The 16,931-nt window shown below is 44.0% G+C and overlaps 1 protein-coding gene across 5 annotated transcripts in view; it reads left to right on the forward strand.

Moving 5' to 3' along the window:
- CEP128 (centrosomal protein 128) overlaps window positions 1–16,931 on the forward strand; it is a 170,737-nt gene that overhangs the window by 141,987 nt on the left and 11,819 nt on the right. For all 5 annotated transcript variants that reach the window (XM_066607607.1, XM_066607612.1, XM_066607609.1 and 2 more), the window contains 2 exons: window positions 4,365–4,478; window positions 13,133–13,241. In XM_066607607.1, the coding sequence (XP_066463704.1) occupies window positions 4,365–4,478; window positions 13,133–13,241 (223 nt within the window). The remainder of the gene's footprint in view (window positions 1–4,364; window positions 4,479–13,132; window positions 13,242–16,931) is intronic.

Below are 16,931 nucleotides of genomic sequence, written 5' to 3' on the forward strand. Positions count from 1 at the left end.
TTAATATTGGTTCCTGGATGGGATATCGATGGCGAGGACTTCCTTGTAGCTCGTGTGCTGTATTATTCTACTAGGATTTGTTTTATCGGTGCACTTAAGGAGGGCGGACATTGTTCCATATGTTGGTATTTGTGCTGAGTGATGGAAATGGGAAACAGGTGTGCCGTCATGGTTACGCTCTGTGTATCACAAAACACGGCAGATTTAACCACAGCCACCAAACACTCCTACTTCAGCCTCGGATAATTGTGCAAGACCAAACTATAGAGAACCATTTCTAAAGACAAAGAAACCAATACATTTCATCACGGCACAATATCCTTCTTGTCTGTAGCTGCCGTACACTGGAGGTTCGGGACATTCCGATCGCTCACTGTGATTGGCCAGACGGACGTGTTCTAGAAGGAGGAGAATGCAGCAGTGATGGGCAGGAATAGCGGCGTCCACAGGTCCCAGAAATGAGAGGGAAGCTGCTGCACTTGTGGGTGTAATGCACAAACTCTGGATTTCATGGTTTATCTTGGTTTTAAAATCAGCTATGCTGCTTTGGTGACCAACGATCATTGCATGGTGCGGGTGTAATGGTTGTGCACTACACATGGGGGAGTAAGAGAGTGACCAGTGCCAAAACCTAAAAGAAAGGTCACTAACACATATAACTATAGTTATAACTCTAAAGGGCCATTCACTCATTACTATCCCATTTCTGCAGTTATAATCTATTGGCAGGGAAATGGTTAAAACCTATAATATGCCTTTGTGGGGAGGTACCTCAGTAGCCAAAGATATGTCCTTGCTAGTCATGGCTCTATCTCAGACTGTATTGTAATTAGAGCTGCAATTTTAGTCTTGTTTAAAGCTTTAGCTGTGATCCAGCCTGAGAGAGCAAGCTGAAATGTGTCTGTAGAGATGAGCGAGTATACTCGCTAAAGCTAACTACTCGAGCGAGTAGTGCCTTAGTCGAGTATCTGCCCGCTCATGTCTAAAGATTCGACTACCGGTGCGGGTGACAGGTGAGTTGCGGCGGTGAGCGGGGGGGGGGGGGGGGAGAGAGGGATCTCCCCTCCGTTCCTCCCCGCTCTCCCCCACCCGCCGCCGGCACCCGAATCTTTAGACGCGAGCGGGCAGATGCTCGACTAAGGCACTACTCGCTCGAGTAGTTAGCTTTAGCGAGTATACTCGCTCATCTCTAGTGTCTACCCCTTCATCGGCTCTAACTTCAGCCAACATGGAGGAGTGGGGAGTGGGGGGGGTTACTGCAGGTATGCTGACAGGTTTTCAGGAAGAGGAGGAGTAGCATAAATCACCCTGTCTGTCCCTGTATGACTGTAGTTACCCCTCTCTCTAGGGTCATCATCAAATTTTCCTCATGTTATTAAACAAAGCGAATACTTGCTCTCTGATTGTGACATGCAGGGATCTTTTTTTTCTCTCTAGAAGAGTTGTGAGAAGATGAGCATTGGCTTATCTCATCGCCTCTCTGTGCTTAATTAGGCTGTTTGACTCCATAACCCAAGCTTTTACCAATGCCTGAATAAACACATTAATAAAGTACAGGTTTAGCAAAATTAAACTTCCTTCTGGCCACCTGCACACGGGCGATCCAGATTCTGCATGCAGGAGCCCACAGCGGAATTCGACTCTGACCCCGCACGATGACCCCACTTACCTTCACTTTTTGTATTGCCGATGACCATGGACGCTCACCATCGGCCATGCGCAGTACAGATTTTCTTTTTTTTTTAAAAATGTTTGCTTTTCCAGCACTGTCACTAAGCGATGACGCGGGTATCCGAGGCCTATCTGCAATGTCAATTGCGGATGGGCTGCGGGTCAGACAATTTCCATTGACTTCAACATGCTGCAATTTTAAATCCGCTCGCAGTAATCTCTTCACTGGGTGCAGAATACCACGGATCGTCCACACAGGTGACTATTGCGAATTCTGCAATTGAAATCTGGTGGTGTGCAGGCAGCATAACTCAGAAGGCTCTAGAGAGCGTTCTTCTTCAAATGAAACAAAATTTGGACAACAGTCATTTATTACAACAAAATAAATGTTCGTTAAAAAGTCACTAATAGCTGGTGCCGTAGCTACGCAAATCTTGCTACAAATGTTAAATAAGTTCCCCTCAGCTTTCAACCACACTCTCCATTCACAAGACCATGTTCTCCACAACTGAGGCAGTGAGTCGGCTTTAATGGCTACAACATACCGACGAATTCTGTTCTTCAGATCTGACACTGGTGCCACCTACCACAGAATTTTTTTTACTAAAATTTTTTTTTTTCATAAATGGTGAGCATATCATCTGAAGTGGGCATTGTCCGAATTTTGTCTCATTTGAAGCAGCAGAACGCCCTCCAGAGACCTCTGAGTTGGGGAAATTTTAATTTTGTTAATCCTTACACTGCCCCTATCCTGTCTGTACCTGAACTTTACGGTAAAATTTCTTGACTGCTTCTCTAGCAATACATATTACATGCTACAGTCATACCGATAACAATTACTAGAGAGGAATGGCTGATGCATTTCTGACATTAGGAAAAATTTCCATCAATCAGAAAAGGTAATTTCACCCACTGACTGCTGGAGTAAACGATTTTCAACTAGATCCAGAAAAAAAATAAATCAGTATTTGTGCACTTTCAGATGAGCATTTTGAGGTGCAAATGTATGTTTTAATGCATTGTCTTTCTTTAAAGAGGTTGTACCAAGATTACCCATTATCTGCTGTCCACAGGATAAGGAATAACTCGCTGATCAGTGAGGGTCTCAATGCTGAAACCACAGTCAATCTCAAGAACGGGAATTCTGTGCCCCTTCGTCCGTCCTCACTGTAGGATAATTGCAGCCCCCCAGTGAGGAGGAAACTGTGTAGTGCTGATCATGTAAGAGCGCTGACGCTCCATTCATTTTCAATGTGGCTGCGGAGATACCCAAGCAGCAAGCACTTGGGTTTTTTCATTCATTAGCCCATCGAAATGAATGGAGTTCTGACAGCACATTCTCGGACCGTGCTCCATTCATTCTGGCATCACTGCGGTGGGAGAAGCGATTCCTGTGGATATGGGATAATGTGTGATCTAGGTACAACCTCTTTAAATCTTCTTTGTCACATCATTAGCCCTGTTCTCCTTCACTATCAACAGCCTGTCAAGACAATGGCAATTGTCTGGCTGTCTTGTTTTCAGGAAATATATAGGGTTTTTTAGGGATACACTTACTGAGGTGTGTAATTCCTGTTACATCTAGTATGTTACTTTTTTAAATTTACTTTTGAAAATTTCACCTTAAAGGGGTTGTCCAGGAACTGTAGAAAATAGCTGCTGTCAGTGCAGCCTATGGAAACCGGTCCAAGGACATTCATATGCAGACCAGACCGGGGCCTAAAGGTACAATGACTGGAGATTTTGAGCGAAGCCTGAAGTTCACTGTCCAGAAGGGGGTAACATTGGGCTCTGCTCTGTCCCCTTTCCCTAGAGACTGTACATGAATTTTCCCATCCTAGTATGGGTTTCCTCCTCTGACAGCATACATTTTATGCCATTCCTGGGCAGCCTAGATTTTTTTAAAAACTTTCCAGTTTAGATGATTTTCCGAAGGTATCTTTATGCAGACCTAGATCTAAGTTCTAAATGTCTACAAATGCTGGTTGCGAAAAGGTTTGAGGGGATGCCTGGTTTAGAAAACCCATTTTCTGATGACCTGTACCTATGGATGTATTAAAGGGATATTGCCATCTTGGCCAATCATAGCTGCTATGGGAATACTCCTCTATACAAGGCAGCTGGGGGTATGGAAACAATTGAATGAGCCATCTTGCATTGATTCTTTAACTCCTATTGAAGTTAATGGGATTTAGGAAACCAACATGAGGCCGCAAGCTACGTTGTTTCCATAACTCGGGAGCTGTGGAAACAATGTAGCTCACTGTGATATTATTTCCATAACCTTCATGCACGTCTGTGTGAATTACGTAAATGGCGTAGTTCAGCCTTTTGGGCTGTTTGTGTAATCTTATCCAGTGCATAAACCTGGGCCAGGGAGGACAGAACTGAAGATAGGTGCGAGTCCCAATGTATGACCGGCAGCTTTCGGCCTCTTAAGGCATAGCTTGTGGCTTCTCTAGTGCTCCGATAGTTGAAGCTAGATAATTAATAACACGAGATGGATAATATCTTCTGAATAGAGGTTTGCAGGAACATTCCTGAAGGTGAGTTCTTGAGTCTTAGATATCCTCTCTTCAATGCAATAATGTAAGAATGTAATGAGCATTGTTACACATTCTCCATTGAAGGAACAGGGTGTGTGTTCTGAGGACGTTGTGACGTTGTGACATTGTGTCCTGTTTTCTACATAGGACTCTCGCCTACAGAGAGAAGTCATGGAGGAAAGATATGCCCAATACCGAGAGATCGTTGGCTCACTGCAGCAACAGCTAGAAGACTCCAAGCGCAGGATCCAGGAGTATAGGGTAATAACTGCTTTATTTAATGGTGCTCATGGAAAGGGTAGTCTGCCCCTTGCGAGGTCAGCCCGGTCAGATCTCTAGAACCGAAGCGAAGCATATTCCGTAATGAGCCATTCCTGCGGTTTATGCTGCCTGGAAGTGGAAGTTTTTTTCCTTATGTAATGATGCAGAAACTTATACTATAGACCGCAACTGTGTATTGTCTTCATTATTTCATACTGTTATAACTTATTCTTCAGCCTGTTTATGTGCAATGTGGAAAAATCTGTTGCTAGATCATGGAAAGTGGCAACAAACTGCTTTTCGCATCTCGTTATGCCTTCATATACTAATTATGCCTTGTGTGTATACCCAGGATACTTCAGCTCATTAGCAAATAATCTGATCATTAATAATTAAAGAGGATTTCCACTGAGTTGGAACCTCAGTTTAGTCATTTGGTATTATTTACTTCTGGAGATATCCTTGTGTTTCATGCAGTTGCAGAAGCCATATTTGCATTATAAAGTAAATACTTCTAGAACAGACTTGTTGGAATGAAATCCATGTGAATTTTTAGGGCCCCCGGTTCACCACTTTTTTTTTTTTATGTGTAAGCGGTGTTTTAGAACATTCTTTTCACTACAGTTTTACCGTGGGATGGTATACAGAGCAAGAATAATCAGCCTGGAGCTCGGGACAATAGATCTGTGCTGCTGCTGTATATAACGCACATTAAATGGTCTGCAAGGAATGCAAAGGAACTGCACTACAGACTTCTTTCCAATGCAAATTTAGATTCTGTTCTCTATTAGACATAGATTGTATGCGGATTCCAAAGCACTAATAAAATGTTGTGTAGCGCAGTTTTGAACTTGCGTGTTCTTCATCAGGCTAGGAGAAGAGAAGGATAATATGTCAGCAGATCCCCTATTCCAAGAGGGAACCAGAGGATGGGGTTTGGCCCCCCAATGAATTCCACTATAGTTTCAGCATCTGATTTGACAGGAACCCATAAAATTGTCTACACTGATAAACTGTAAGAAACCCTCAGCCGTGAGAGCAGGACTAGGTCACAAAAGAATTTCAATATTTTTTCTTTTTTTTTTTTTTTTTGACAACAAGCCAAAATCTACAAAAGGTGAATTGTAACAGCGAATTTGTAATAAACTGTGTTTCATTATACAGTGATTAAAGTATACAACAATTTTAAATCCTTAGCAGCTTGCCGCCAAGGGGTTCAACGAGCCATACTTGCATAGTGCTGTCATAGCGTACAGGGGCGTAGCTACCGGTAACTGCTCTTGGGTGCAAAAGTTCAGCTTGCCCCCTTCACCTGCAGCTGTTAATATAGCATCATAGTGGAGACCTGGGTATGTGGCGCTGCGGGGAGCTGGGGGTGATGAGCATGCAACTGTTTTATTATTTTTCTACATGGGAGGCAGGATATATATATTTTTTTACTTCACTTTGACAACCTCTTTAAAAACATAAAACTCTCCTGAGCCCCTATAAATAGAGTCCCCTGTGTCATTTTAAAGTAATACAGCCTCCCTGTGCCCCATTAAAGGGGTATTCAATGGATGATTGGCAGGAAACCACTGCTTGGATCCTTGCCAATCAGCTGATTCCAGGGGCTGCTGTCACAAATTAGAAAGTAGCGGTGCTGCAGTACCAACCGGGACCCCTGGACCGTGGACAGCACTCTCTGGTTCTTTTGCTAACCATAGCAACAGCTGCGTGAGGAATCAACTGATCGGTAGGGATCCGAGTGGCAAGTCCCTATCTTTCATCCATAGCAAAAATAAAAAAGTCTCAGAATATCCTTATAAAGTAATAGTGCCACTTTAAAGCTAGAGCCCCCATGACTCTATAGTGTGATAAACACCCCCATGTGTCCTTGCCCCCCCCCAACCCCCCCCCCCCCCCCCCCCCCAAAAACGTAATGTCACACTCCCTCTGGCCAAATAATTAGTGCACAATAACATCTGTTTCTGTGCACTAGTTGCTTGGCTGGATGGAAGGTGCTGGGGAGCCTTGCAGAGATCTAAGTAGTGAGGGGGGGTCCTTGGGGGCCCCCCTAGCTTAGGGACTGGGCTACAATTGCAAACCCTGTAACCCCTATTGCTATGCGAGTGATGGGATGGACCTAAAAGCTAAACCAAGCCATCACTAGCTACTGTCAATGGTGTATTAAAATCCTAGCCATTTAACCCTCAGATGCCAGTTAGTAAGCGTTTAGATAAAGTGAGGGCTCTTTCTGTCACCTCATTGGCCTCCTCATCATACTATCACGGGGTGTCTAGGGCCTATTAGAATGTCTCAGTGTTGTGCTGATGGGCATAATACACTGGAATACAGAAGTACTGTCATGTATTATACAAGCAATTGCACGGTTAAGTCACCTAGTGGGGTTTAAAAAAGAAAAGCAGAAATTGTCCAATACATTTTTTTATTAAAACCCCAACATAATTGGTATCACCATGATCCACACAATACAATTAACATGTTATTTAATCTATATGGTGTATGCCACATAAAGCAATACCAGTCTTACTACTTTTTGTTCATTCTGTATCCCAAAAAGCTGAATAAGGAGCTATCAAAAAGTCACATAACCAAAAAAAATGATACCAATCAAAATGTCAACTCATTCCACAAAAAGTAAACACTTGCACAGCTCCATCGATTGAGAAGCATAACTTTTTTTTCCACCCCCCACCCCAAGTATGGCGATATAAAAGCAAATATTTTTTTGTTAAAGCATTTTTTCTGTGAAAACATAGTGACATATATGTGGTATCCCTGTAATTGTGCTGATCCGCAAAGTAAAGGTAACATGTCATACCACACAGTGAACCCCGTAAATGTGAAAAATTCAAAAAATTGCTGAAAAGTTGTAGCTAGTTTCCCCCCATTTGCAGAAATATTAGAAAAGGTGCCATTACAAAATGCAACTCATTCTGCAAAAATGAGATTTGGAGACAAGAAAAAAATGTTATGGCTCACAAACGGCTGGAAAGAAAAACCTTTTTTAAAAAAAATAGCGTTCTGAAAGGGTTAATGAGCTAAGCTGCAGCGGTATTAAAGGGGCTGTCCCTCTCGACAACCACTTCTAAGACTGAAGCTGTTTTTACCCATGGGTACGGTCTGTGCAGCCGCTTATTTCTTTGCAGAGGAAATCACACGGTGAAAATGAGATACATGGTCACACAAAAAGTGACAAACGCTACTTCTAGCGCCACTAGATTAATAGGAGGGGGGGGGGTCATGAGCAGGGGACTTCAATCCCTATGATGTAGGATCAACATGTAATGTGTTAATGTGCAGATCTGTTTGTCCCCCAGCAGGACTCGCAGTACGAAGGAGACTCCTAAAAGCAGATCCATTAACTGCAGTTTGTTAATAGCTTCTATGGAGCAACAGACTTTTTTTTTTTTTTTTTTTGAAGAGCAGAAAGTAAAGATAGTGAAGATGTGTCACCCAGATGCTGAAGTTTATATTTGTTGGCTTGGAGCCCAGGTTAATTGGAGGGAAAGCTTTACTTTCAATAAATCCATAACTTGATTACATTTAACTTTTGCCCCAGGCTCGTGTCTAATCCACTCTCCTCTCTACCCAGCCCCATACGCTACACACTTTTATTATAGGTTTAGTCTTGTAACGATGCCAGAGCACACCTATCACCTCACCAAGTCTGCATGTGATTGCAGGCATTGGCACCAGCCCTGATGGATGAGATGTACATTCTATACCACACATGTCAAACACAAGGCCTCACTTTATGTAGCCTGCTGGCCGTGCTTCAAACCTAACAGGAATTCCACTCGCCTCGCCTGCAGTATAGTCTGTGACCACTGACCACTTTTATCCCCCGGCGTCTGCGTGCGCCATCCTGTATGCAGCCCAGATGCCGAGGTGAGGGGTTAGCAGTCACAGACTCGGCCAAAGTGGTACTGCAGGAGGGGTGAGTGGAAAGTGTAAGGATACTGCCTGGCTAGAGGCCAAAAGGGTGGTAGTTATTACTACTGGGACTACTATGGGGGGGGTCACTATTACTACGGGGGGGGGGGCAATATAGGGGGGACACTATTACTACTAGGGCCACTGTAGGAGTCACTGTTACTACTGGGGCCACTATCTGGGTAAGTATTAGGACTCATTCACATGGGTGTAAGCGGATTTTGTTTGTGCAAATATGCTGCATATTTGCGAGATCGAAAACCGTTTATGCCTGCGGTTTTCAGCTGTTTTTATGTGCACAAATACGTTGCGTATTTGCGCATGCAAAAACGAAAGCAGACAAGCCCTTCAAAATGGTGCACAAATGCGCAGTGAATATGCAGGTTTCTTGCTTATTCACTGCGTATTTGCGCCCGCCCATTCACTTCAATGGCCAATTGCAATATATAATACACAGCAAAATAGGTCATGCCATATAGGTTTTCATGCAAATCGCACATTCTGCGAAAAATGGGTTATATAAATGGGTTCTATTCACTGTGTATTGCGTGCATAATGCGCTGCGCAAATATGCCGATGTGAACGAGCCCTTACTATACAGCCTTACAATTACAATTGTCTCTTTGAAGGCAACCATAAGGCTGATGTGGCCCTCGGTGAAAGAGTTTGACACCCCTGCTCCATACCAATGACACATGCACATTAATTCTACAATCATTTTAGGTTAAAAAAAACCTGTGACGTTGAGTCCATGAGTAATGTCTTTCACTTGTATCTATAAAACACAGCTGCGGTAATTCTCCAAAATCATAGCACACCAACCTCTGCTGATTATAAGGTGTCAGCATGCTGGCGGTGGTTATAGAAAAATAGAGGTGGCAGTTTGTAGTTACACCGACATCCATTATCTTGACTACTGCTATAATCTTGATTGCAATTTTAATATACTGTACTGTGCAAAAGTTTAGGCTGAGGAAAAAATGCCACAAAGTAAAAATACTTTAAAAGTGTCTATAGTTTGTGAATGAACAAAAGAGAAATCTAGATTAATTCAATATTTGGTGTGATCACGCTTTGCCTTTAAAACAACAATTCGTCTAGGTATGCTGGCACACAATCAGGGATTGTATGGGATTACAGTCAGGTGTATGATTACCCAATGAAACCAAACAGGTGGTAATGCTCATTTTCATATGTAAATTGAAACATACAGCTGTTTGTCTCCGTTAATGACTGTAGGAGGCTAAAACTGGGTGAGGAACAGCCAAACTCTGCTACAAAGGTGAGGTTATGGAAGACAGGTCATATACCATAGGGAGACTGAGCACAGCATTAAGAGACAAGGTTGTTCTACTGCATCAGTAGGGTCTCTCCAAGGCAAAGATCTCCAAGCAGACTGGGGATTAAAGCTCTTTTGAAGAAACACAAAGAAAAAGGCAACATTGAGGACCGCAGTGGTCGGCCAAGAAACCTGAGTACGGCAGATGAAAGACACATCATGCTCACTTCCCTTCAAAATTGGAAGATATCCAGCAGTGCCATCCGCTTAGAACTGGCAGAAATCAGTGGAACCCAGAAACGCCCATCTACTGTTCAGAGAAGTCTGGCCAGAAATGGTCTTCATAGAAGAATTGCAGCCAAAAAGTCATATCCTCTAAGTAGAAACAAGGCCAAGCAACTCAACTATGCACACAAAAACATAGGATCTGGGGTGCACAGAAATGTCAGCAGGTGCTCTGGACTGATGGGTCAGAATGTGAAATATTTGGCTGTAACAGAAGGCAGTCTGTTCACTGAAGATCTGGAGAGCCGTACAATAAGGAGTGTCTGCAGGCAACAGTGAAGCATCATGGAGGTTCCTTGCAAGTTTGGGGCTGCATTTCAATAAATTGGTCAGGATTAATGGTGTCACTGCTGAGAAATACAGGCAGATGCTTGTCCTTCATGTAATATTATCAAGGAGGTATCTGATTCTGCAGCAGAACGACCCCAAACATACAGGCAATGTTGTTAAGGAGTCCTGGAAGTGATGATCTGGCCCCACAGAGCCCTGATTCCAGCATTTATCGAGTCTGTCCGGCATTATATGAAGAGACAGAAGGAGTTGAGCGAGCTACATCCACAGTAGATCTGTGGTAAGTCCTCCAAGATGTTTGGAATAACTTTCCTGCTGAGTTCCTTCAAAAACTATGTGTGATTGTGCCTAGAAGAACTGAGGCTGTTTTTGAAGGTAAGGGGCGATCACACCAAATATTGTTTTGATTTCTCTCTTGTTCATTAACTTTGCCTTTTGTCAATTAACAAAAATAAATACTTCTATTTTTGAAATTATTCTTACTTTACAGCATTTTTCCACACCTGCCTAAAACGTATAGACAGTACTATAACAATATCTGGATACAGCTGCTGAGCCCCTAATGTGGAAATGAGTGCCTCCGCACTGCGGTTCCCCTGCAAATGCCGTTCATAGCATACTATGGAAAATCACTACTTCTTGCACACTCACGAAAACTAATTGTGATTTTCGTGAGCGGAGGAAAAAAATCGCAGCATGCTCTATTTTTGTGCAGTGTCAGCATTGACCACTTCCATTGAAGTCAGTGGAAGCAGTCTGAACCGCGGCCCATTCGTAGTTGACATTGCGGACAGGTTGTGGATTCCGTATAATCGCCTAGCGACGGCACGGTAAAGAGTAACACTTTTAGGGGAAAAAAATCTGTACTGTGCATGTCCAATGGCGATCTGCCAGGTCCTCCCGCAGTACAAATTTTGAAGAAAAGTGACAGGTATGCGCGGATGCCAGCAGCGGTCAGGGTCGTATTCCGCTGCGGGTTCCCACATGCAGAATCTGACCTGTTTGTGTGCAGGCAGCCTCAATAACTTTCTGTGCCACAGTTTAGTTACACTTTTAATTGCTTTTAAATGTATTTTGTTGTGTTAAGATAATAATAGCTTTTGAATGGTTTAAGAGACTGCACGATCCTTTTTTACTGCTCTGAGCACAGCATAAGTTAGTAGCAGCCACACTGATTACAAAGATATGTCTGCTGTGTGGATCTGTGCAGTAGTTTTGGAGAAACGTGCCTTTTATCAGTAGCAGCAAATGTAGAGAGGATTACTTAAAGTAGTCCTGGATATTCATGAGTTGTAGGCTAGCCCTGCACCCCCCATCCTCTAGCCACTGATGGCCCAAGTGGTTCAGGCCATGTGGAGTTCTGAGGATCGGAGTCCTCAGCTGACTGTCATTTATTGATCGCCCTTGACACAGAATATCTCAGTCTCTCTGCTTTTTTCCGTTGCGAAGTCCTAAACCTGCAGCATACTGTAGAGTTCAGAGCCCGAGCAGCACATGAACGGATCACCAGCGCCGGCGTGGGGATGTACTTGCATGCGTGTGCACAGCAGCAGACATGAAGCTCCAGTATTGCTCACGGCTGCTGTGAAATAATTGACATGAATTATGTTCCAGCACAAAAGCAAATCTCAGCAGTCTGACAGATTCTCCGCAGCTCCTGGGACCAAATCTCCTTGATCTAATTAACCCAGAGTGTTCCCGAGGTTCAGCACTGACAGGAGCAGCCGATGTGGCTCAGATCTTGACATGCAAGATCAGTCCACAGGGCACAGAGGTGATGGGGTCAGTAGTAACTAGAGGTGGTTACAGAAGTGCAATCTGATACCTCCAGTAAAGGGCCAGGCCTACATTGAGACTTCTGGTAGCATGAATTATTGATTTTTAACTCTCAAGCTGTGGTTCTGGGCAATACATTGAGTTGTATGCAGCGTTCTACACTGCAGCTGTCACTGGATAGTTAAATTCAATCAGTAGGCCTCATTTCCCACATGCACTGTGGATGCATGCGGGTGTGTCGTCCAGTGCGCATGCGCAGTACACTCTTTTTTTTATTCCTGCTTTCCTGCGGCATGTCTGCAGTGTCCGCTGCGGGTGTGCCGCGGATCTGACTGCTTCCATTGACTTCAATGGAAGCCATCCGTGCGGGATACGCACAGAAATGGAGCATGCTGCAATTTGTTTTCCAGACAAGAAGGTCCACATATCAAATCCACATGCTTTAATTAATTTGCGGACGGCCCATGCATCCCTATGGGTGGCTTGATTTGCTGCTCCTCTGTGTGGATTCCACAAATCAAATCCGCCCATGCACATGGGCCTTTTACACAGGCTGACAGTCAGGTAAACGACTGCACAAGCGCTGATGTCATCGTTAAGGTCGTTGGCGCTCGTGTGGAGTGTTTACACTGAAAGACTTCACTGCTGGATCGCGGGCTTCACCTTCCATGTGAAGTGCTGAGCGCTTACACAGAACGACAAGCCCGCGATCCAGCGATGGTTGTTAAGCTGACTGAAAAGTCAGCTTAACAACTTGTGAACAAAAAGTGAGCGATTCTTGTGCATTTACACGGAACCATTATCACTAAAATGAGTTCATTTGAACGAATTTTGAGCGATAATCATTCCATGTAAATGGCACATTAGTCTAAAAAGCAATATGCTCACCTTGTAAATACTTCCATTATCGGGTGTATGGTGCCACTCCTTGGGTATTTCTGGTGAAGCTGGGTGCAATAAATGCTACTTTCCCAGACCGCTGCGCAGCAAAGCACCTCGTCTGAGCTGTGAGTTGTGTGTTCTGCAGACCCTGCAGCGGCCCCCATCTATACTGACTACGTTTACTTTTTCTTATGCTCTAAAGGAGGAAAAATTAAAGGCGGACGTCCAGAGTGCCCGGCTGTCAGCGCTATCTGCATCCTTAAGGGGGAACAACTACTTCTTGTCCAGCTCCCTGCATCCAGATACCAACTGTAAGTGTTCACTGAAGGTGACATCAGGGGCAGAGGGCAGTTCAGCTCCATTTGTCACAATCTAAAAAATGCCACAGCATCCACATAGGGTGTCAATTATCACATTTTTATTCTCCCAGTACAGTAAACTGCAACATTTTAACCCAAGATGGGTCTTTGTCAAGCATCTCTTCACTTGTCAGTCTAAACAATCATGAGTTCCAACTAAGGGCCGCACCCGAATTACTGTTTAATGTTCACCCCCAGGTTATCATAGGATCTCACACACTGAAAATCATAATTCACAGAGATACAATTCTCCTCGTCTGTTTGAGGAAGCCAGATTAGATGGTCTGCTCATGTTGTCGGAGCTGATGAGGATTGGAGGGTTTATATTATCCTCCAGAGTTGCACTAATAATTCTGCTGGTTGTGATCAGAGAAATCAAGCTTGCAGTCGGATAAGCCTCCAGCAGCGAGGGTAGGGAAGCAGCGGTTTGTTTCTCCTAATCTGATAACTGTATATGCCTGGGGTGAAAATTACAATGCACAGTTGTAGCTCTGGTGATTTGCAGAAAGACCTTGAACAAGCTTGGGCATACTAGATGATTTCAGCTCTGAAGCTGGAGAATAGTGCATGCTGCTTTGAAATATAATGCAGGCTGTAACTCAGGATTAGTACAGGTTAGCTACTGTGTATGTGTGTGTGTTTTTTTTTATATATATATATTATACATATATGTATATTCTATTATACATACACACGGTGACGCTACCAGCAAAAAGGTAAAAACAGCTCTGGAGTATAAGACCCAATGTCCATGGGCGGATTTTAATTATAAAATCCGTGTAAGTCTCCTGCACCTCTAGCCGCTCATAGGGATGCATTAGCATCAGCAAGGCAATTTAAAGCATGCAGATGTGATTTTTTTTTTTTTTTTTTTTTTTTCCTGGCGTGGGAAGAAATCGCAGCATGCTCCATTTTCCTGCGGATCCCGCAGGGACGGCTTTCATTGAAGTCATTGGAAGCCGTCCGATCCGCCACACACCCGCAGCTGACACTGTGAACGTGCCACGGATCCGCTGGAAAGCAGGAGATGCAAAAACAAAAAAGGCAGCACTGCGCATGCGCCGGGCGCGTTGTCCGGGCCGCCTGGTGCCCCTGGACACATCAACTGTGCTGAAGAAAGAAGATCCGGCCAGCATGGAGGAGACCCACGCTGGATCCAGAGCGGTAAGAAACTGTTTTTTTTATGTCAATGTCCATGGCCGCGGACACGCACTGATTCAGAAGTGGACATAAGGCTTTAATACAGCCAGTCTCACGCAGTTGTATTGTCATTGCACGTCATGTACGCAATATGTAACTACAATAGCCAATTGATTTGTATTGGGCCACTGACGCATGTTTTTTTAGCAGGCGCAAAGCAAAAATCACAGCATGTTGTATCTTGGCTCAAATTACACGCCACATGTACCCGCCAAGATGGTGCATGGGGATTGGCGGCACGCAGCAAGTACGCATGCTGCACACCGACACACATGGTTGCGTGAGCCTGGCCTATAACTCAGTATAAGTAAGGTTACGTATTTACACAGCGACTCTTCTATTTAGGTTTTATGTACACTAAAGCGGTAATATTGTATCTGAGTATAAGGAGTTCCTAATGTGCGCATCATCGTGTTAGTTGGGGTAGATCGCGGGGTCTTTGCTGTTCGGTGCTTGAACTGTGATGTGACGAGTTAATGATTTGTGTGTAAACTCCTTCCCTTGTCGTGTAATTGTTTCCACTACTCGGTGTGAGCGCCATGCAGACAACCACTTCCTTTTAACTCCCAGCAGTGCACTGACCGAGTGAAAAGGTCTTTCTGACCCCGGTTACTTAGTGAAGTGCTCATTCTAGCCAGGGAAGTAGATTCAGCAGAGTACAGATAATCACATCAGGCCACATTCCTGGATCTCTTCCCAGTAGTAGTATTGTGTGTGTTGGGATGGGGGATTACTCTCTAGGTGGGCTGTATTCCTTGGCTCTCTCCAGTCCGTGATGCCGAGGCCTCGGATCCAGAATACACTGTATAGAGAGGAGACATTCCTTACTTTACATCCTGTAAGGTTCTGTTTGGCAGATTAAATATTCCATGTCAGGTTTAATTTCCTTTAGCAAGAACTGCAGAGTGAAGCTGCAGATCTCCAATCTGGGGGGATCGGAGGAGCCAAACTGATCAGATTATGGAAATAGTGATTATAATGAAGAGTTCTGCAACCTTCTGCCTTAAATGTATTGCTGTACTGAAGCCTAGTTAGACTCTCTTCATTTTTCCATCCTCCTGTTCCGTTCTGGAACGGCTGCCAGATCTGTCAGAATGACAAAAGCCTGATGGAACCCATTGACTATAATGGGGATGCATCTGGTTCTGTCCAAGAGGTTCCGTCATTATACTCGTAAAAAACCACACAACATGCAGAGTTTTGTTTATTTTTTTGTTTGCATCTATGACAGAACCCTTGGACAGACGAGCTGATGGAAATTTGTACAGAACCTTACTGGCAAAGGAATTCTCATAGATCGAAAGCTCTTGTGGGCAGGGCTCTCACACCTACTGTTCTTTCTCATTCGTTTTCCACTACATGCAATGTCTTTATCTTTATATGTACCCTCCCATTTGTAAAGCACTGTGGAATATGTTGGCGCTCTATAAATATGGATTATTATTAGATGGAGAAATATACACATGAATATTAGATATGTATATACAGCACTGTGCAAAAGTTTTAGGCAGCTGTAGAAAAAAATGCTGCAAAGTAAGAAGGCTTTCAAAAACACAATTGTTAAGTTATGTTTTTTAACAAAATGCAAAGTGAATAGAGATGAGCGAGCGTACTTTGCCACGCCCCTTTTTCGCCCGAGCGCCGTGATTTTCGAGTACTTCCGTACTCGGGCGAAAAGATTCGGGGGCCGCCGTGGGTGAGTGGGGGGTTGCAGCGGGGAGTGGGGGGGGGAGAGGGAGAGAGAGAGGGCTCCCCCCTGTTCCCCGCTGCTACCCCCTGCTCCGCCACGCCTCCCCCCGCCCCCCGAATCTTTTCACCCGAGTACGGAAGTACTCGAAAATCGCGGTGCTCGATCGAGTAATTACTCGAAACGAGTAAGTTCGCTCATCTCTAAAAGTGAACGAAAAAAGGAGAAATCTAAATCAAATCAATATTTGGTGGGACCGTCACATGCACACAGTTTTTGAAGAAACACAGCAGAGAGGTTGTTCCAACATCTTGGAGAACTAACCACAGATAACCTGTGGATGTGGCTTGCTCAAATCCTTCTTTCCCTTCATGTAATGACAGACAGACTGGATGATGGTGAGACCAGGGCTCTGTGAGGCTATATCATCCCTTCCAGGACTCCTTGCTCTTCTTTACATGGATTACACTGTTCTACAGAGACGTGATTAAGTAATTTTACTTAATTTTGTAGCGCTGAACACAAAAATGTCATTGAAAATGTGAGATTGGTTCTTGTTTTGTAAGTTAGAGGGAGAAGGTAAAAAAAACCAAAAAACTTCTCTTCCCATATTTCTACCAATTTTTTAAATTGCAATATCTTTGGGAATCAACCGGTTAATGCTACAGGACGTAATTTTACATCCTGAATGAGTAGTACTTGATACAACAGGACGTAAACTTACGTCCTGTGGATGGCACGGGCTCAAAAGCTGA

The sequence above is a fragment of the Eleutherodactylus coqui genome, chromosome 6 (genome assembly GCF_035609145.1).
Source record: "Eleutherodactylus coqui strain aEleCoq1 chromosome 6, aEleCoq1.hap1, whole genome shotgun sequence".
Classification (NCBI taxonomy): domain Eukaryota; kingdom Metazoa; phylum Chordata; class Amphibia; order Anura; family Eleutherodactylidae; genus Eleutherodactylus; species Eleutherodactylus coqui.